Source organism: Glycine soja, chromosome 6, assembly GCF_004193775.1.
Source record: "Glycine soja cultivar W05 chromosome 6, ASM419377v2, whole genome shotgun sequence".
Taxonomy (NCBI): domain Eukaryota; kingdom Viridiplantae; phylum Streptophyta; class Magnoliopsida; order Fabales; family Fabaceae; genus Glycine; species Glycine soja.
The window spans coordinates 12,637,418-12,655,872 of NC_041007.1; the positions used below are offsets into that span (position 1 = coordinate 12,637,418).

Below are 18,455 nucleotides of genomic sequence, written 5' to 3' on the forward strand. Positions count from 1 at the left end.
CTATTGGAAGCCTTTAAGATTTGTTGTTATGTTTGTTACTAGTTTGTTAGTTGTCACACATGTGATAGTTTATATATATATATATATATATATATATATATATATATATATATATATATATATATATATAACTTTTTCTTACAAAAAAGAAAAAGAAAACGCAAAGACACACACCAAGATATCATTTGACTATTTCTCTTTTTTATAAAATTATATTATTACAGCTATATGTTTTGAAGCATGATATTTTTTTATTCAAAATTCTTTCGCTGCACTCAATTAGATTAACGTGTTATCATCATATTTTCAGTTCAGACTTTTTTTAAACTCTTCTTTGTTATTATATTTATTTTTTGTATTAAATATTGTTATAAAAATTATTTGTATTGATGATAGGTGAAATAATTTCACTAATTTTGATTTTCTAATTATTTTTCTAACACAAAGAATCCCATGAGAGAGAGTAATAATGAGGCCAAAAACTTTGTTTTAAATTTCCTTAAGATATGATATGATATTCAAAGCTTACAAAGTATATGGGTACAAATACTGCATATCAACATTTATTATTCACATTTCTCAATCTACACCTGTTTTGGTTCCTCAATCCACTTGGATCTTAGCAACTTGAGCAGCATTCTTGCCTTTGTTTTAGTTTTGGTGCCACACTGACTCTGCAGAAGAAACAGCAACTGAGTCAAAACTCCAGCTCCAATTGCTTCCTCTCTTGCACGCCCAAAGTCACAACAAACAATTGCAAGTATCCCAACAGCACTCTCACTACACTCTTGATTACACACCCTGAAAACCATCTTCACCAGAGTCTCAACCCCATTAGGATGATTCACCAAAGCCTCTTTAGCACTATCCAGCACCAAAAGCTTCTTTATTATCGCCATCGCCAATGGAGCCGCGTTCTTCTGCCTTGTTTCACAACCTGAAATGTATGTTATGGCCCCATCAATTGCTCCTTCCCTCACCAAATTCTCTCTGTTAGATTGCAAGGAACATAATGCTAACATGGCCTTAATTGCAACAACCTTGGAAACCTCACAGTTTTGGCGAACAAGTACAACAATCTCATGCACTAGTTTGTGAGAGTGTCCAAGCATGTGACATACCTCTTCTGTTTGTGGAGATGCTGTTGAATCTATGAGATGGCAAAGACTAGTCTTAACCGAGCTAGTTCCTTTTTCAAATAGTAGCAAAAAAGTTGCTAACTTAGATTCATCTTTGATCATATTTAGAGGCTCCAAACTCACAAGAGGCAACAACTTTAGAATGCAAGAAAGTGCTAGCTCGGTGAACTCCATGTTGTGACTTTTTGATAGCTGAGTACCAAAAACTAGTTCCAAAAGTAGTGGCAAGAAGTTTAGTTGGTGGAAGCAAGATTTTCTGAAGGAGCAATACTCATCAGAGAGGACTCTAATTTTCTCAAGTGCTTGGAGCTTGTTTTCTAATTGGGGTGACTCAAGGGTGTGTTTTAATGCAGCTAAATAATCAATAGAGGCAGAGTTACCAAATTGTGGACCCAATTGGAGCCACTGGTTGATCAAGTGGCGAAGAGTGTGGTTGGGAACAATGGATGGATCATGAAGCTTCTGCATTGTGACAGGGCATGTGAGATTTCCGGCGGAAAACCATTTCTCTATGCTTGATCTGTCATAGGTTTGGCCTGTGCACAAAGTCACTGGATCTTCGAACAAGTCCAAGCTGATGGGGCATCTGAACAAGTGAGGAATGGTAATTTCAATTTGGGCTTCGTTCATGGAAAGAAAACTGAAAACTGAAGTGAAGATTATTATTTCCAAAGACCAAAGAAAGAAGCAAAATCAGTGGTTACTAATTGCTAAAATGGAACACTTTCAATTCAACAAAATGGCAGAAAAATCAAAAGTAGGGGGGATGTTTCTGGAGATATGATGTTGGGGGCAGCTTAAAGTTTGAGGCTTTAGGAGTGGCCAATACAAGGCAAGCATATTTTTTTTTTGAGGCACTAACTAAAACAGTAATGCCATAAAGATGGTGTCAGAAGTAGGATACCTTTTTTTTCTTCTTTGGCTACTAAAGCCTTGAGACAGAAGAAGTTAATGACAAGAGGGTGGAAGGAAACTAGAAAGTGGTGTGGTGCCTGAGGGAGTGTGAGTGGTAGAGGACTGAGAAATGGACCATTATGAGTTGCAAGTGATGGGGTAAAAGAAAAAAAATTATAAAAAGTTGGGGACTTACAATTCGGAAATGGACACAGAAGAGAAGAGAACAGTGGAGTGTGTGTGAGGAAGTTTATTTAAGCCTGCAGCTTCTGCCTGACAGACAGGACAGTGGAGAAAGAGAAAGAGCAAAAGTGCAATCTTGGTTGGAAGAAACAGGAAAGAACACCCACATACAGAGGTCCAAGAAACGGACCTTATCACAACTAATAATATAGAATAATTGTGGGAATGGTCCCCACCTTGCCCCTACCAATCCAGTCAAACTGACCCAACAAAAGGGAAAATTATTTGTTTATGTCTTTCAAGTTTGAATCACCTATTACCTGAGGAACCAAGAAATCTGTGGCATTTGTTTTCTTTTTTCTTTTTAGCATATTATTACAGTCACACTTCCTGTAGTTTTTTGAAATTGTACATGGTATTTTTATTCTTTTAATCTTTTAGAACCTTTTTTATAAGAATTTTTGGTATGGTGTTTTTTTTAAAGTAACAAGTAGTGTCATGCTATTTCAGACAATTAAGGAACTTACCGTGAGAAATTTTAAAAAATAAGTATGTAAGTTATGCAAGTCGTGATGGATTAGGAAATCTTAAGCAAGCTGTTAGGACTCGCGAATTTAAACTTTAATTTATAGTAATATAAAAAATTGTTTAACCGTTCTTACATGTCAACTAGATAGTGAATGAGATATATTTCTTCTTCTCCTTCTCATTTGATTCTCTCTCTTCTTTTACTATTTTTTTTTTTGTTTTTTTGCTTTTAAACCTAATTTTTATATGATGAAAACGTGGTTGAAAGGATCTATCTTATGTGTCTTTAAATTTTTGGATGAAATTAATCTCAATATATAATAAAAAAATACTCTTTTATAGTTATATGAAAAAAATGTTGGATAACAGAGAGTCTTATGTGCTTGCCACTTAGTTTATTCATTTAGATTTATTTTTTTTAATTTGCTTGGTACTAATAGTGGAAGGAACTGTATTTAATGCTAGTCATAAGGCTCATGAGAGGAGCAATAATATGGGAAACCACGGGATGACTAGACAACGTAAGATATTTATTAGGCCTGAGCATGGGTTGGGTTCGGGTGGATTCGGCCCCAACTCTTGTAATTCGAGTCAATCTAATAAGTTACAAAATATATTAAATTTTGATTATTTCTTTATCTTCAGCTTCGATGATTTACGGGTGGGTCAATTTGATCCAAATGGATTGGGTCAAAACACTTTGGATTTAATTTTTTTTTCAAATTCCCATTTAATTTATTTATTTGGGTTGAGTTCATATTGCCAAGTCGAATTTTATCATTTAATCTTTTTCTTTATTGTTTAATGTCCATAGAATTTTGTGCTGGATTCTTTAATTGAAATTAAATGATCACAAGATTAAAAGATTAAAATTAAACTCTTATACGGGGTTGAGAATTGGATTGTCAAAAACTATTTGAGACCGAATTAAAAATCCACTTATCCATTGATCCCATTCAAATCCATCCAAATTCATTTTTTAATTAGATTATGTTAGATTCAGGTAGAATGAAACCCATTTAGTGACTCCTAATATTTATTATAAGTTCATAACTGGAATCGCATGAAAGGAATATTCTATCTTTGCGTTCTCTCCCTTGCTTGGATTTCAGTTCAACCGTCAATTTGGGGATAAATAGTGAGTGGCATGTTGATGGACCCTCATAAATCATAATTTACAAATAGATCGCAACTTCAACGAGGGTGATTGCACGTGGTCAAATTATGAATTCAAATCATTTCAATGGAAAAAGAAGATCTAATTTATTTGTTTGTATAGAATATGTAAATTATGATAAATCTTTCGATATTATTTTTGATTTCTAGTATAAAAAGAAATCATTTCAACTCATCTCTAGTTGCTATCCTCCTTTACCTATTATACATTATTAGAAAAATTCAAAAAGATGAAAAAGGTTAAAGAGGTAGCTTCTCAGAGAATGATTTCCTTTTCCTTTTCCTTTTTATTTTTCTTCTCAGTGGAGATTGAAAAGTCTTCACATTTAATAAAATAATAATCAAAAGGATTGTGTTAAAATTAAATTATAGTTTTGCAAAAAAGTTATATATTTGTCCATCTTCATAAAAAAATCTGATATAATTTTATAACTTTTATTTCCAACCCACTTAATAACTATTTGTTATAAAATTATTTAAATATATAATAAATGAAAAAAATTTATCACGCAGGCCAACCTCATGTGATAACACAGCGTTAATTTTATTTTTATATTAATTTTTTTAGCGGAGTTGAGTTTCAAAAATTTATTTTATTTTATTTAAAATGATATTAATTTTTATTCATAAAATATAATTTAAGTAGTCATGGTAATTGAGGTGATTGTGATGAGTATGCATTTTAATTAAATTAATTAATTGAATCAATAAATCTTATATGGATTCTGATTTTATATAATACAATGATCAATTATTAAATTTGTCTTATGATTATAATAATATATTTTTATTTATAATTATGGTAATATCATTAATTTTTATTTCTTATATAATTAAAATCAATTCAAATATTGATCATTTTTATCATCTTTAATTAAATTAAAGAAAAATAGCATATACATAATGCTGGTGAATATAGTAATAAAAGTTAAATTTATTTAACGTTATATTAATAGATATAAATAGTATAAAACCTCATAACAAATTAAAATTAAATTTTGGCTAATAAAATAAAATAAAATAAAATAATTATTACGTTCTATATTTGGCGCTTTGTATAACTCAATTCAAATGCACTATTAGCAGGCACTATGGATCTAGAGGGGACAAGTAGGGGCTCGATCCTCCCTCCTTCTCTCAAATTTATAATATATATATATATATATTAAATTAATTAGTATAAAATCATATAAAATTAATTTTTTATGTTGTTATTATAATAATGGTTAATTTTAATTAATATAAAATTGTGTAAAATTAATATTTTTTCTTATTTTATTGTAATGATTAAAATAGTAATTAGTGTAAAATTAATTATGTATTTGTTATTATTATAATAAGAATTAAAGTTATCATCATTTAATATAAAAATTAGTTTCAATTTTATGTGTAAAAATAATAAAAAATTTAAATTATTATCTATTAAAAGTTAAAAATTTAAGCAATTATAAAAGAAGAAAAAAAACTTCAATCCCTTTATAAGATTTCTCAATCCGTCACTGAATGTTAAAACAATTTAATGGAATATCTGAATTTTCAACATTGTAGACCAGAAGGTTCCTAATCTAATAGATTTGAATATATGCACTTGCAGGAGAATAAGCGTGTACATGCGTCAGAAGGAATCTTCCTAAGCTAGTTTGTGTGCTTGTTTCGATTTTTTGACTGGCCAAACTTTTCCTCCATCACCGTTACCATTTTGTCAATGTTATGGCAGCCCCTGTATTCTTCATCTTCAACACTTCATATGCACATTTCTATTATACATAGATTAAATAAAAGAGTTATTAAAATTAATACTGCTACATTTACTGCTATTAGGTTAAATTTTTACGAAAGCCTTGACCCATGACCACAAAATCTTCAGAGGGAAGAAATAATTGTTTTCCACAATGATATTCACTATGGTTTGGTTATGATATTTCACATTACTATTGCGTTCTATTAGGATTTTTTTTATATTTTTCTCATAAGTTAATTTTAACTTATGAGAAAATTTTATTTTCTTTTCTTAGAAGTGTTTATGAAAAAAAAATCAAACATGGCTTATGTATGTAGTTATATACAAGTAGAGCCAACTTAAAAAGAAAGTAATAAATCCTAATTGGTCCTATGAGTAAGATAACTAAGAAAGCCTAAATCATTATCTTAGTTGTCATAATTAGAAAATTCTAAATTATTGTCCTAATTACAATAATTAGGAAAACCTAAATCATTGACCTAATTATATTAATTAGAAAAACCTAAAGCATTATCCTAATTATAGTAACCAAGAAAGCTAGTGACTATAGAAAATCACTATCAATATGGTTAGTGATCCTGAGAATTAATAAAGGTACAATTCACTAAATTAAGTTATAATTAGTTTTTTCCTCACTACCATTTAAACTTTTTTTTATATAAATTAAAATAATAAAATCATTAGAATAGAGAATTTCTAGAAATGTAATTAATGTGATGTAATTATAAGTTGATTTTAACTTATTACAAATAAATAATCTAAATTAACGTTTATTTATTTATCTTTTTATGGGAGACTTGGGATGGTCTGGTTATGTTTATTTTTGTTTTTTAACCTCTCTTTCTAACCCTTAATTTGTACCCAGCATATCTGACAATTGAGTAGGCAAGAAAACCAAGTTAAAATAAATGTTCCCCTGAAAACAGGTAAGTTCGGCAACGAGGGAAATGGGAACAGAGAAAGAGACCAAACAACAAATTGAGAAAAAGATTGCCACCAATAAAACTTTAGAGTAAAGAATACTTTAAAGAAATTTTAGCCTTTGAACCCTATTTTGTCTGTCTTGGTCTTTGAACGTATAATAAATTATATTATTATTTTTTAAGTAAATAAATTCAGTATTAAAAGTTAACCCCAATAAAACAGTTGAAATTACTATTCTTTTAATAACAATAAATAAAATTTGGTCTTAACTTGTCATAATTTTCTTCATATTTTAAAAGAGAAAAAAATTATACATTGATATTATAAAAAAGTCTTACATCATCATATAAGTACATAATCATTAAACTAATTTGAAAATACACACCTATATATCTAGATAAGAACAAACTGAAATTTTTATAACGAAATTATTATTTTTTTATTTCTTGAATGTCTTTACATTTTGTAGGTGTAGGTGAGATTAATTCAGTTGATCATAAAATGGTACTTTAAAATAACTTATTCGAATTTCATCTTTTCTTGAGACCTCAATTAGCTTACAAGTACGCCCAAACTCTCTTGGTTACATAACATTATAAACATTACCAACACAGCAATAATCATAACTAGCTAACAAAATTGACGATGGTTTATATTTTTAGTCGTGGGTTGGGGGCTTTGCCCCATTCTAATCAGAGAAAAAAAATGATGGTTAATCAAAACATATGTATACAATATATATATGTGTATAATATTTAATCAATGAGGTTGAATACTCGATCCTTACACTCAAATTTCATTAATAATTATTTTCCAATGAATATATATATATATATATATATATATATATATATATATAAAGTATAAATTAGTTTTTTTTCTTATTTGTAAGAATTAAATACATGTATATAAGATAATTTACAATAACTCATACATCCTACTTAAATAATTAAACTAAATGTCATTTATATTAATTAATTACTTAGATTTTAGATGCACTTAATTAGTTGTCTTTAAATTGCAATTTAGATGCACATATAATAGTGTAAAGTTGTAGCGGATATCGTCCAAATAAGTTTATTAATTAGTTTAGGTTTTAGAAGAGTAAAAAAACACAGAAACTGTTTAAATTTTGAGTAAGAAATTTAAAAGATCTCAGATTGATTTAAGAGAGACATACCGAGGACTAATAAGAAGACTCATACATGCCTTAAACTTATATTTTGAAAAATTATAAATATATTTATTTTCTTTTCCATTTTATTTCTATCCCATATATTTTATCACATCACATATATTGATTTCTCTTTTTACCTTTTTCTCTTTTCTTCTTATTCCTTTTCACTTTTAAACCTATTTCATTCCATTTTGTTGTGAATGCATTTATATCAAATGGTCAAGATCATGTAATGTCATGATCAAGGCATCCCAAGAGAAGAAAATATATTAAAAATCACGGAAAAGCATAATTTCAACTACATAGTCATAATCAGACCGAAAATAAAAGACAGAACAATCTTTACATCATCTTGGATACAAACCATACTTTGCAAGAGCATCACTAACCCAAATGACATATATTACTGTAGTCTTTTGGATTTTTGATAAAAATGCCTTCCTAACTTTTTTACTCTTGTACATTACATTAATTGATCAAGAAAATACAGTCTCTCAATAATTATTTTACAAATATTGTTATAGATTTTTTTTCATATATCAAGTAGTTATAGCACAACTTTTTTTTTTTTTTTTTGCATTATACTAATTTTTGTATCCACTAAGGCCACAAACGAAACGTAGTATAATATGATTTTTAATCTGAGTTGGTTTGTATTTGTTCGATCAAATGACGGGACTTGAATGATAAAAAAAGAATAGCAAGAACATGTATAATAAACACCCTAAATATCAATTTTCATCTTTTAAGAGTTGTAGCCTTGAGGACTTCTAGAATTGCATGTAGAAAGAAGGCTTGGATAGAGAACACATGTTTAATACTTTGGAGGGTCAAATTAAACTACTGAATATATACCGCGATAATGACAACATTCGTAAATAACTTGAATTCTTCAATGCAACAGGAAAAACGACGGAATTTCTATGTAAATTAGGAGATATATATACACACTAGCCGTCCAATAAGCCAAAATTGACATTGTGTCCACTTTATATGCGAAATGGGGAATTTATTTATTTATTTATAAAAAAGAATGTCATTTTAAACAATTCAACAATCACATTATGAACATTTCGATATGATATGATATCTTTCAGTTTTCAAGAAAATGATTATACGTTTCCAAGATTTTCCATGTGGTTCTCACGCTTTAATTTTGCCAATTCCAGCCCCCATGAAGGAAGAGTCCACTTTGGTGGTGGTTTTTGAACTGTAATTATAAACCACGTGTTTAGGGATGGGCAAAAAATCATGCTGCTGCATCCATGAAGACGAATTTTTTTCTGAATGGGTTTTTCCTTGCAACATTTGAGAGCAAAAGTCCTCCCCAGTTTGACTATGTTGAGTATCTATCATATTTGATTAGATGATATTATATATAAATATTTGCAAGAGAAAAAATAAAAATAACTTTTTCTATAAACTAAAATTTAATATATAAGATTTTTTTAACATAAATTTACGTATAAATTAATGGGTTGAAATTCTCTCATATTAACTTTTCTAACAAATATTTTATTTTATACATAAGTTAATTTTAACTTATAAATAAAGTTATTTTATTTTTTTCTTCTAAAAATCTTAAAAAAATTTATCCAAAGAGACTCAATAAGTTAAAATAGAGTCAGAATGAATTAAATTATAATTCAATAATAAATTGTATCAACTATTATATTATTGATTTCATCCCCAGATAATATATATTTTGGGAGAAAAATAATTTTTTTTAAGTATGATTAAGTTTGAGATTAAGAATTAGTCGCATAATTGAAAGTTTGTAATGATATATGAGGATCCACCGAGGGGTCAAAAGCCCTATTATGGTGATTACCAAAAATAAATAAATTATTATATCATTAATAATTTTATATAAATAATGTAACTTTATTAATTTAATTATAAATCATAATAGATAATTATTATAATAGTGATAGCGATAAATAAACTGATAATTACTTTTCATTTGTATACTTTTAGACTATTTTATTCTTTAACTAATCTTGTGTATATCGAATTTCAAATGATCAAAATATTTAACAATGATGAATGAAAAGAGAGGAAAACAAAGCATAAGGTGGAATGAAGTATACATTCACACTATAATTTATCAGCATACATATAAAGACTAGTTTTGAATGAAATTACAATTAATGTTGCAAACAAAATAAGCTTGAGTAACCACTAGCTCAAAAGTCACCCAATTTCACCTATTATAGATTGATTGAATTGATTACACTTGCACATCAGAAAAAATAAAAGTAACATATTTGTCTTCCAAAGTATAAGAAAAAAGTCTCAAGTTGAGTCAATTCTATCAAGGAGTTATAAAATATCAAGAAAACAAATTGTGCTAACATAACAGCTGTATGTACATTTCTTCTTCTAAGAGTTGAAAAGGGTAGAAACACAAAAAAAAAAAAAGCTTCTACTCCACAAGACATAATTAATACATAGAGAAAAAGAAAAGAAAAGAAATGTTTTTGTACTTTGCCATGACACAAGAAGCCGGAAGCAAGTTTAAAAATTGTCTAGCGATCTGAATTGAACATTTTATGTCCTGATGGAGGTGGTGTGGAACTATGGCTAATGCCAGTAATATGTTCTTCAGCATTTGGTGTTTCCAATCCTTCACATGGTGAACCATCCCCAACATATTGTTGCAGCACCAAGACAGAAGCAGTGGCTGCAAAATCTGAAGAAGCAAGCATATCCCCAATTGCCCCTATCTCAGGACACTCACTCCAATCAGTGAGTCCTGCAGTGAGAGGTGAAATGACCCCTTGACCTCTCCCAACAATGAAAAGATCATGAATGTCATCCATTGTTCTTATTGCTGCCACCGTGTCCTCCCCATTGGAGACGAGCTTCTCAACATAACCAACCGAATTATCATCCTCACACCTGATCCTAAACTCATGTATTAGCTTTTCATCAAGCTGCTTCTGTATATCCCTATCTGTTTGCACTGTGAGGACCCTTGGTTGATGGAAATCAATACTACCATGTTGTTGTTGTTGGCTGAAAGGCTCAAGTTGTACTTGATCAGTTTGGACAAAACGCATTACGGTGAGGCTAATCCCGGGATGTTCGACCATTCTCCATCGATAGCACAATGCCTCTCTATCATCTGGTCCTCCAAAGAACAAGACTGCTACATGGTGAGATACTTGATTTCCTGCCAAGTTGTTAGAGCCACTTAAGCCTCTATCCACTAGAATTCCTACCGAGCAAGGAGCATTTGCTAGCACATTCTGGTTGATGGATCTGTATGCCATGTTTGTAGCTTCCATGCCGCCATCAACCGTTTGTTGTTTGTGGAATGGAACAATTACGAGGGACACGCGGTTGTCCGCTGCCAAATTGCATATGTCTTCATGCATGGTCGAGTAACGGGAGATTGCTGTTAAGGGTTGGACTGAGATGTATGAAGCATGCTGCTCATAGTTTTCAAAGGCTTTGATTATGTGGTCAGATTGTGCTTCGGTTCTATTAAGGACAGGGGCATCTTGTTTTGCAGTGTTGTGAACAATGAGAATGGCTGATGTACGCCCACTCAGCTCCACCAAATGGAGCACATACACACATATTGGGGAGTTCTTTGTTGGATTAGAGACTTCAAGGAGGTTGATCATTGTTGGAACGTTTCAAGGGGTGTGGACACAGACTAGTATTCTGAACTCGGTATCTAATTTTGACATCTCAATGCTTCTTCTTTTGTAATATATGCTATTTCTTGATGGCCTATAAATTATTGATATGGCAGGTACAATAATTCCAGTCATTATCACTGTTATAACCACCATAATTGCAAATGATTCTTCGTCAAAAACCTGCACACAGTTGTAAATAATTCAATGCTTTTATGCATTCAAGATTTAACGTAACAATATTCATTATAGTATTAGTACCTTCTGGTCCTTGCCAACATTAAGCACAACCATTTCAACAAGGCCTTTTGTGTTCATGAGCAAACCAAGGGCAGCTCCTTCATGTATTGGCATTTGATAAAACAATGCAACCAAAATCGTTCCAGCAACTTTACCAATGCAGGCCAGAAAAATGACTAGAAGAAGAATTAACCAGGTGTGTGACCCATGGATGAGCCCTAGGTTAGTTTTTAGCCCACTGATGGCAAAGAAGAGAGGGAGTAGAAGTCCTGAAACGAAGTCCTCAAGCTTTTCCACAAGAGTAAAACTGAGTTGTCCATTTGGGATTGACAAACCAAACATAAAAGCTCCAAAAACAGCATGAGTCCCAATAGCATCAGTGATGAAGCCTGAGACCATGACCCCGGCTAGAATAAGAGATATATAAAACTCACTGAAGGGTTCACCTTCAGGGGTTTTCTTAACTAGCCATGCAGCTGCTGGCCTAACAGCATAAACACAAACGGCCACAAATGCTGCACTTGAAATTAGAACCCAGAGAGAAGCCAAGGTAGTGGCTTCAGACTCAGCTAATGCAATGGCCAAAGCTAACATAATCCAAGCACACACATCATTGATGAGTGCAGCTGAAAGAGCAAGCCTCCCCAACTCTGTGTTAATAAGTTTAAGCTCTGCAAGGATCCTGGCAAGAACAGGAAATGCAGTCACAGAGAGAGCAACACCGAGGAATAGTATAAAAGTGCCTTGGTTTATGTCAGAATCAGTTCTTTCGGCCAAAAGGTAGGAGAAGACAATTCCAACCACGAATGGTAGAACCATGCCAGCTATTGCTGAAGCCACAGCTTTTCTACCAACACTGCGCATCACTGTCATGTCCATCTCCACCCCTACCAAGAACAGAAAATAAAGGAGACCAATGTTTGCCATTGTTTCAATCACCATCACACTTCTTAGAGGAAACACTGCATTGGCAAATGCTTGGTTTTGCCCAAGCACCGAAGGACCCAACATCACTCCACCTTGCACTTGTGCAAAATAACAATACCCAACATCACCCAACATCATCACATTTCAATCTTCTACTTGTCACTTTTTCTTTTCTTTTAAGGACTATTTTCTAAAATAATTTCATACTATTCACGGATCAATTTCTTATGGAAAATCTATTCAGTTTTGTAAGTTGTTTTCGAACCAAATACTTTTTTTCTGTTATTAGTTCAAGAATGTGGATAATCTTAAGTGGTATTGGGTGTTGCATGTGGTGAAGCATAAGCTATTAATCTCTCTCTCTTTTTTTTTAACAACTAGTGAAATTTGTGATGATGGTGACAAAATAAACTAACCAAGATTTCAGCAATTACTCGTGGCTGGCGAAAAGGCTTGAGAATGAAGACGAATATGCGGGTGGCAACCACAACCAAAGTCAATTGCAAGATGAAGAGAGGGAGAGAATATTCCAAAGGGTTGTCTCCTTGCCACACCCCATTTGTTGTTATCATGGTAGGTGCATAGCACACTATATAGTCATCCGTTTTATTGCTTGGAACATCTGCCATTTTTTCCTGTGTACCTCCTTTGTTGTTACAACAACTTTCACTTCCTATTATATACAAATCCTGATAGAGGGCTCTTTCATGTGTCAAATATCCATTACCTGGCTTTTGCCAAGGAACAAAAAGCATATACTATGTTCCAATGTCGTTATAGTTAATGCGGCTTGCATGCATAACGCTGAATATGGAAAAGAACGTGGTGTAAGTTTGTTATTGGCAGATGAATTAATTGACTTGAAGTGAGAAAGGGATATGAAGATAGACTAAACAAGTGGGAAAATAATGTAAGGAGGGTAATTATGTTGCTTTGTTTGATGAAAATTAGGATATGAGAGCAAGGTAGAGAGAAAAGAAGTGAGGTTCCTTTGGTTTTGGTGGTTGTCCACTCCAATGGGAACTCTAGTTGAATTCTACGGCCTATGTTGTGCAGAAGGGAAAAAGTCTTTATTTTAAGAAAGCTCGTGATTTGATATTACGTGAGTGATCAATTATTGGAGAATTGAGAAATTAAAGTTTATGGATGAATTTGTTCATTCTGTATTGTGGAATGAATTTATGATATAATTGGTTTTGCCTCTCATGTATGTCCTCCCACTTTAATAAATAAAAAAGTAATCATTGAAAAGAAAATTAACAGTTAACAATTGTGATAAAGTATATACATTGGTATAACTCGAATTTTAACTTAGTACAAAATAAATGTTTATTTTTATATAATTGAAATTTATAATAAATAATTATTTTATATAATTGAAAATTTAACATTTGTATATATTAACCTAGGGATTTTTAGATATGTATATCTGAGTCTCACTCTGTTTCAAATTGTTTATAAGCTCTGGCTAAGTCATATTATTCCTTCAACTGTTACTTTGTATCCACTTTCTAAATCTACTAATCTGGCCACAATATCACGTGCCATTCTCCATAAATTCAGAATATGTTTGAGAATCCGTTTTAAAATTACATTTGAGGCAAAAATAATTTTATTAACGGACCATGACTATTAATGCACGTTTGGTTTGCAATTAAAAATATTATAACACGTGTTATAATGCAAATTCAACGAATATAGACAAAATGAACGCAAAAATAAAAATCTTAAATGACAAAATTATTTTGACCTCAAACATAACACTACAACCGCAAACCAAACATGTGAGGAGGTGTGTGTTCGTGTGAGTACAAATAAATATAAATGTAAATGTGTCAAGAATATGAGAGAAGGGAACCTGATACTTATAGTATAGAATGGGAGCTGGAGTCCTTGTTGATAGAAGTTGTTGAGATGACGTAACAACCCTTACAGATAATTATGTATTGGAATGCGACGTAGCATGACAAATGTATGGTGTGGACCTTGCCCAGTATACTTATCTTAGCCAAGAGAATTGTACAACTTCATATCAAGCAAAGTTGCAATGGGATATCATAACCTTGTCCTAAACTGTACTATTCTCCCAAAAGGGGGGCTTAATCCTCTTTAGGAGCATAATCTTCAGCGGCATGCATGCAGTTTAAATTTTACAGGTAAAAAAAATTTGATAATCTCCGGGTGAATTGCCTAATTTGATAATCTCCCGGTGAATTACCTTTCAACCCTATTGATTAACAAACTATGTGGGTAGGGAATTGCAAGAGCACCCAAAACTGCAAATACCCTACGGAAGTGCAAAATCAGGACAGAACACGCACATGCAATATTCGTATACAAAAAATACAAGTTTGAAGAGAATTTTTTATTAGAAGCAATGTAATGTGTATTAGCATGTTGAAGTCTAGACAGAAATATTTGTTGGGAACTCTTGTGGTTGTTTTCTAACAATCTCCTTCAGCCATTGCTCCCGTTCACGGAGATTAGATGGAGGGGCATCATAAACATCACTAAAATTATCTGCAAGTGGAGGTTTTTCTACACTCTCTGCTACTTGAATTGTATGTAGAAGCTGTAGTAGGAAAATTCCGAGTTAGAACAACTAATGTTTTTAAGAGCTGCCTAAATTAAATTCAAAAACAGTAATACGACTACAATTATAATCATAAAACTACAAGAATCCAAGATCCTTAGTAAATTTTTAAGTCACAATAAACCAAGTTATTAAATATCCCATAGTTCTGGCAAATGCCACCAATTAAGGAAGAACTTTTTCAGAGTTGTCTACATCAAATTCAAAGAATATATTTCCAGGAACCCGTATCCATGATTTTGACAATAAAAGTGCAAGATCCTAGGTACAAATTATTTTGAAGTTCCAAAGAACTAAGTTTATCAATGTACTATGCCCCAGACCTTTGGCATGTGTAATTATTCAAGGAAAATCTGTTTTAAGAGTCCATTATATCAAATCCAATGAATATACTCAGTATTCGTGATTATGATCATAAAACTGCAACATGCACCCACAATTTAAAAAAAAAAAAAGTTCTTAAATACCACAGACCTGGGGTATCAGGTAAATCTGTCTTAAATAACCAACCAAGTTCTTGCATACAAAAAATATACAAAACTCTACCCAACCAAGCCAAGGATCATACTCCATATTGAGGTTAATAATAAACCGTGGAATAATAGAGAAATGATTAGTGTTAAACTTAAGGACAATTAAGTAACAATATCATGAGAAGTTTTAAGAATTCCATCTACTAGTAACTCAATACTTAAATTTCAAATCAGTAAACTTGATAATGGTTGCAAAGGAGGTTAAGCTCATCACACCATCCTTTTTCATTCACTTTACATGAGGATATTCTCTTCCTTTCCCAAGTTTTCTAACTAGCACTAGCGGTCAGAATAGTAAGTTGCTAAACTTTGGCATAGGAATCTGTTAGGCTTCATGATATATTAGAATGGAATCCAGTTATCATCAATCAAGGGATTTAGAGATGTATATCTCGCCTGCTGTCTCAAATTGTTTATAAGCTGTGACTCAGCCATATCATTCCACCAGCCATTCTTTTCTATCCACTTTCTAAATCTAGCCACAGGATCACGTGTCAGTCTCCACCATTCAATCTCGTTCGCAGGACGATACTTGGTAGAGTCATCTGATGTGGTGTGGTGTCCCACTCTATATGTAAGAGCCTGAAAAAAATCAGATAAAATAAAATTAGTCTGCCATTAAAATGCCCTAATATTGCACCACACTCTACCACTTTTCTTTTAAACATGCCCAAAGATTTGCCTTAGAAAGTTATCATTTATCATTTTACTTCTATTAGAATTGGTCTCTCTTCAGTAATTGCCATTTGACGAGCAGCTTGAATAGCACTATAGATAGCCGGGGCATCATTTCCATCACCAATGCTACGGACTCCATATGCTTGCCCTTTCATGACAACACCATCACCTATACATAAACAGGTAACCCAGTACACAATAAGCCTTTAGATATTGCAAGACAATGCTAAAGATTTTAGACTAAACGGAAGAAATGGACAAAAGGAAAGGAAAATTACTTCGAAACTGATCTGAAATGGGTGTGCTGATAGCCCATCCATTGTTCCGGCATATAAAAATAACTGGGGCCTCCGAAACTGCTGCAAAATTTAAGGCAGCGTGGAAATCTCCCTGTCATTACACAATGCATTAGAATATAACAAGCAAAAACAATTTTCTTAAGCTATCAAAGATCCTTGAAAAGAAAAAACATTGTACTGCATCCATTTAAAAGGATGAGGTCACTGGAATAGGCACCACTCCAAATTCCAAAACTGGAAAAAGGTATTGAGAGTGAATTTTTTTAAGCCTAAAGTGATACTATATTGCCTAAAATCCATTAAAAAAATTCAAGGACAGAGTCTAAGTTCTACATCCATGCTTTATCTAAATCCCAATAAAAATTTCTTTTTCAGTAAAGGGAGAAATGAATCTTCTGTTATGTTTATCTCACTTGAGCCACCATCACCAAAGTAAGTGACAGCACATGCATCCTTTTTATCCATCTTTAAGGAATAAGCAGCTCCAGCTCCAACAACATGGGAAATTTGTGTACTATAGACCAACTTAAAATTTTCATTTTGTAACTTTCATAATCATGGGGCAAAGCAGCATAGATAAATAGATAGAATAATATATAGAGAGAAACATCAAAGCCTTGTATGTAAAAGATTTCAATACTTAACGCAATAGTTGATGCTACTGTAAAGTAATTGTGCTTTTTGGACCCATAATGAGCTGGTATCTGCCTTCCTTTCCCATTATCATATTTATTGGAAAATAACTGGTTTGCAAATTCTTGCAGAGTGAAACCACGCCATAACAAGACTCCTGCTTCCCTATACTGTGCATGCAACCAGATTTGCTGTTAAATCATTTTCCTACCCAAATCAAGCCATCTAATTAGAAAAAAATATGATAAACTGAGGATAAATCTCTGATGAATAGAATTCATACTAGGGGAAATTCTTTCATAGGTTTAGGTATAAAATTAAAAGTATAAAAATACTATTTTCTTTGTGTCATGTGTTTGAAACCTGAGGGAAAACAACATCGTCCATGGCAAGAGCTGCAGCTGAAGCAACATTGATAGCCTCCTCTCCAATTGCGGTCACATAAAATGATATTCTACCTTGCCTTTGTGCTTAATAGAAGATAGTGTCCATAGATCGGAGAGTGACCATGTCAGTATACATCTTAACAGCAACTTCCTTGCTGACCTAACATTATTGATATCCATTAGTTTCATTTCAATGTACTTTCCCTCTGGACATGTTAAAAATAATGAAATGAAGGTCAAGGATGTGAAAACCTGCAAAAAGTTATGGTCCAAAATTGGCTGCCCATTATCATATGGACACGGTAGCAGGGTATTCTCTCTTTACGTGATTCGGATATAAACCTCATTTCAGGGATGAATTCTACTGCTCCTCCAGGAAAATCAATGACCTGTTATTTTGAATCAGATGCAAATGTTCATACATATAGCTAGATGTTCACTATATTCAAGAATGTACTGCATTCTAATTATAGGAGGAAAATTTAAAATTACCTTAATGATATAAGAGTGCTTTGCATAGATCATAAATATCTTAATAAATTTAGTCACGTTGTTTAATACCCAAATTAAAACTATTCTAACTCTTCATTTTTCTTAAATATTCCTTCCTTAAAACTCATACAGAGTCAGGATATAACATCATGAATAAAGAATTCATGGTGCAATTGCATTTAAAATCATGAAGGATCAAACCAATCAACGCATTTTTAGATTAATAAAGCATAAGTCACACTACAGTTGCACTTAGGGTCATCAA

At 32.1% G+C, this 18,455-nt stretch overlaps 1 protein-coding gene and 2 pseudogenes across 2 annotated transcripts; all 3 read right to left on the reverse strand.

Moving 5' to 3' along the window:
• Window positions 1-470: 470 nt before the first annotated feature.
• On the reverse strand, window positions 471-2,375 carry LOC114415789 (U-box domain-containing protein 25-like). Of its 2 annotated transcripts, none has more exons than XM_028380639.1 (2): window positions 2,230-2,375; window positions 471-1,786 (listed from the first exon to the last, which is right to left on the reverse strand). In XM_028380639.1, the coding sequence occupies exon 2, from the start codon at window positions 1,767-1,769 to the stop codon at window positions 585-587; it is 1,185 nt and encodes a 394-aa protein (XP_028236440.1). In that variant the 5' UTR covers window positions 1,770-1,786; window positions 2,230-2,375; the 3' UTR covers window positions 471-584. The 2 variants fall into 2 exon arrangements, with proteins under 2 accessions (XP_028236440.1, XP_028236439.1); XM_028380638.1 differs by having other exon boundaries at window positions 2,044-2,375.
• A 7,630-nt stretch (window positions 2,376-10,005) lies between these two features.
• LOC114415790 lies at window positions 10,006-13,383 on the reverse strand (annotated as a pseudogene).
• A 1,484-nt stretch (window positions 13,384-14,867) lies between these two features.
• LOC114415792 lies at window positions 14,868-18,060 on the reverse strand (annotated as a pseudogene).
• Window positions 18,061-18,455: the final 395 nt, after the last annotated feature.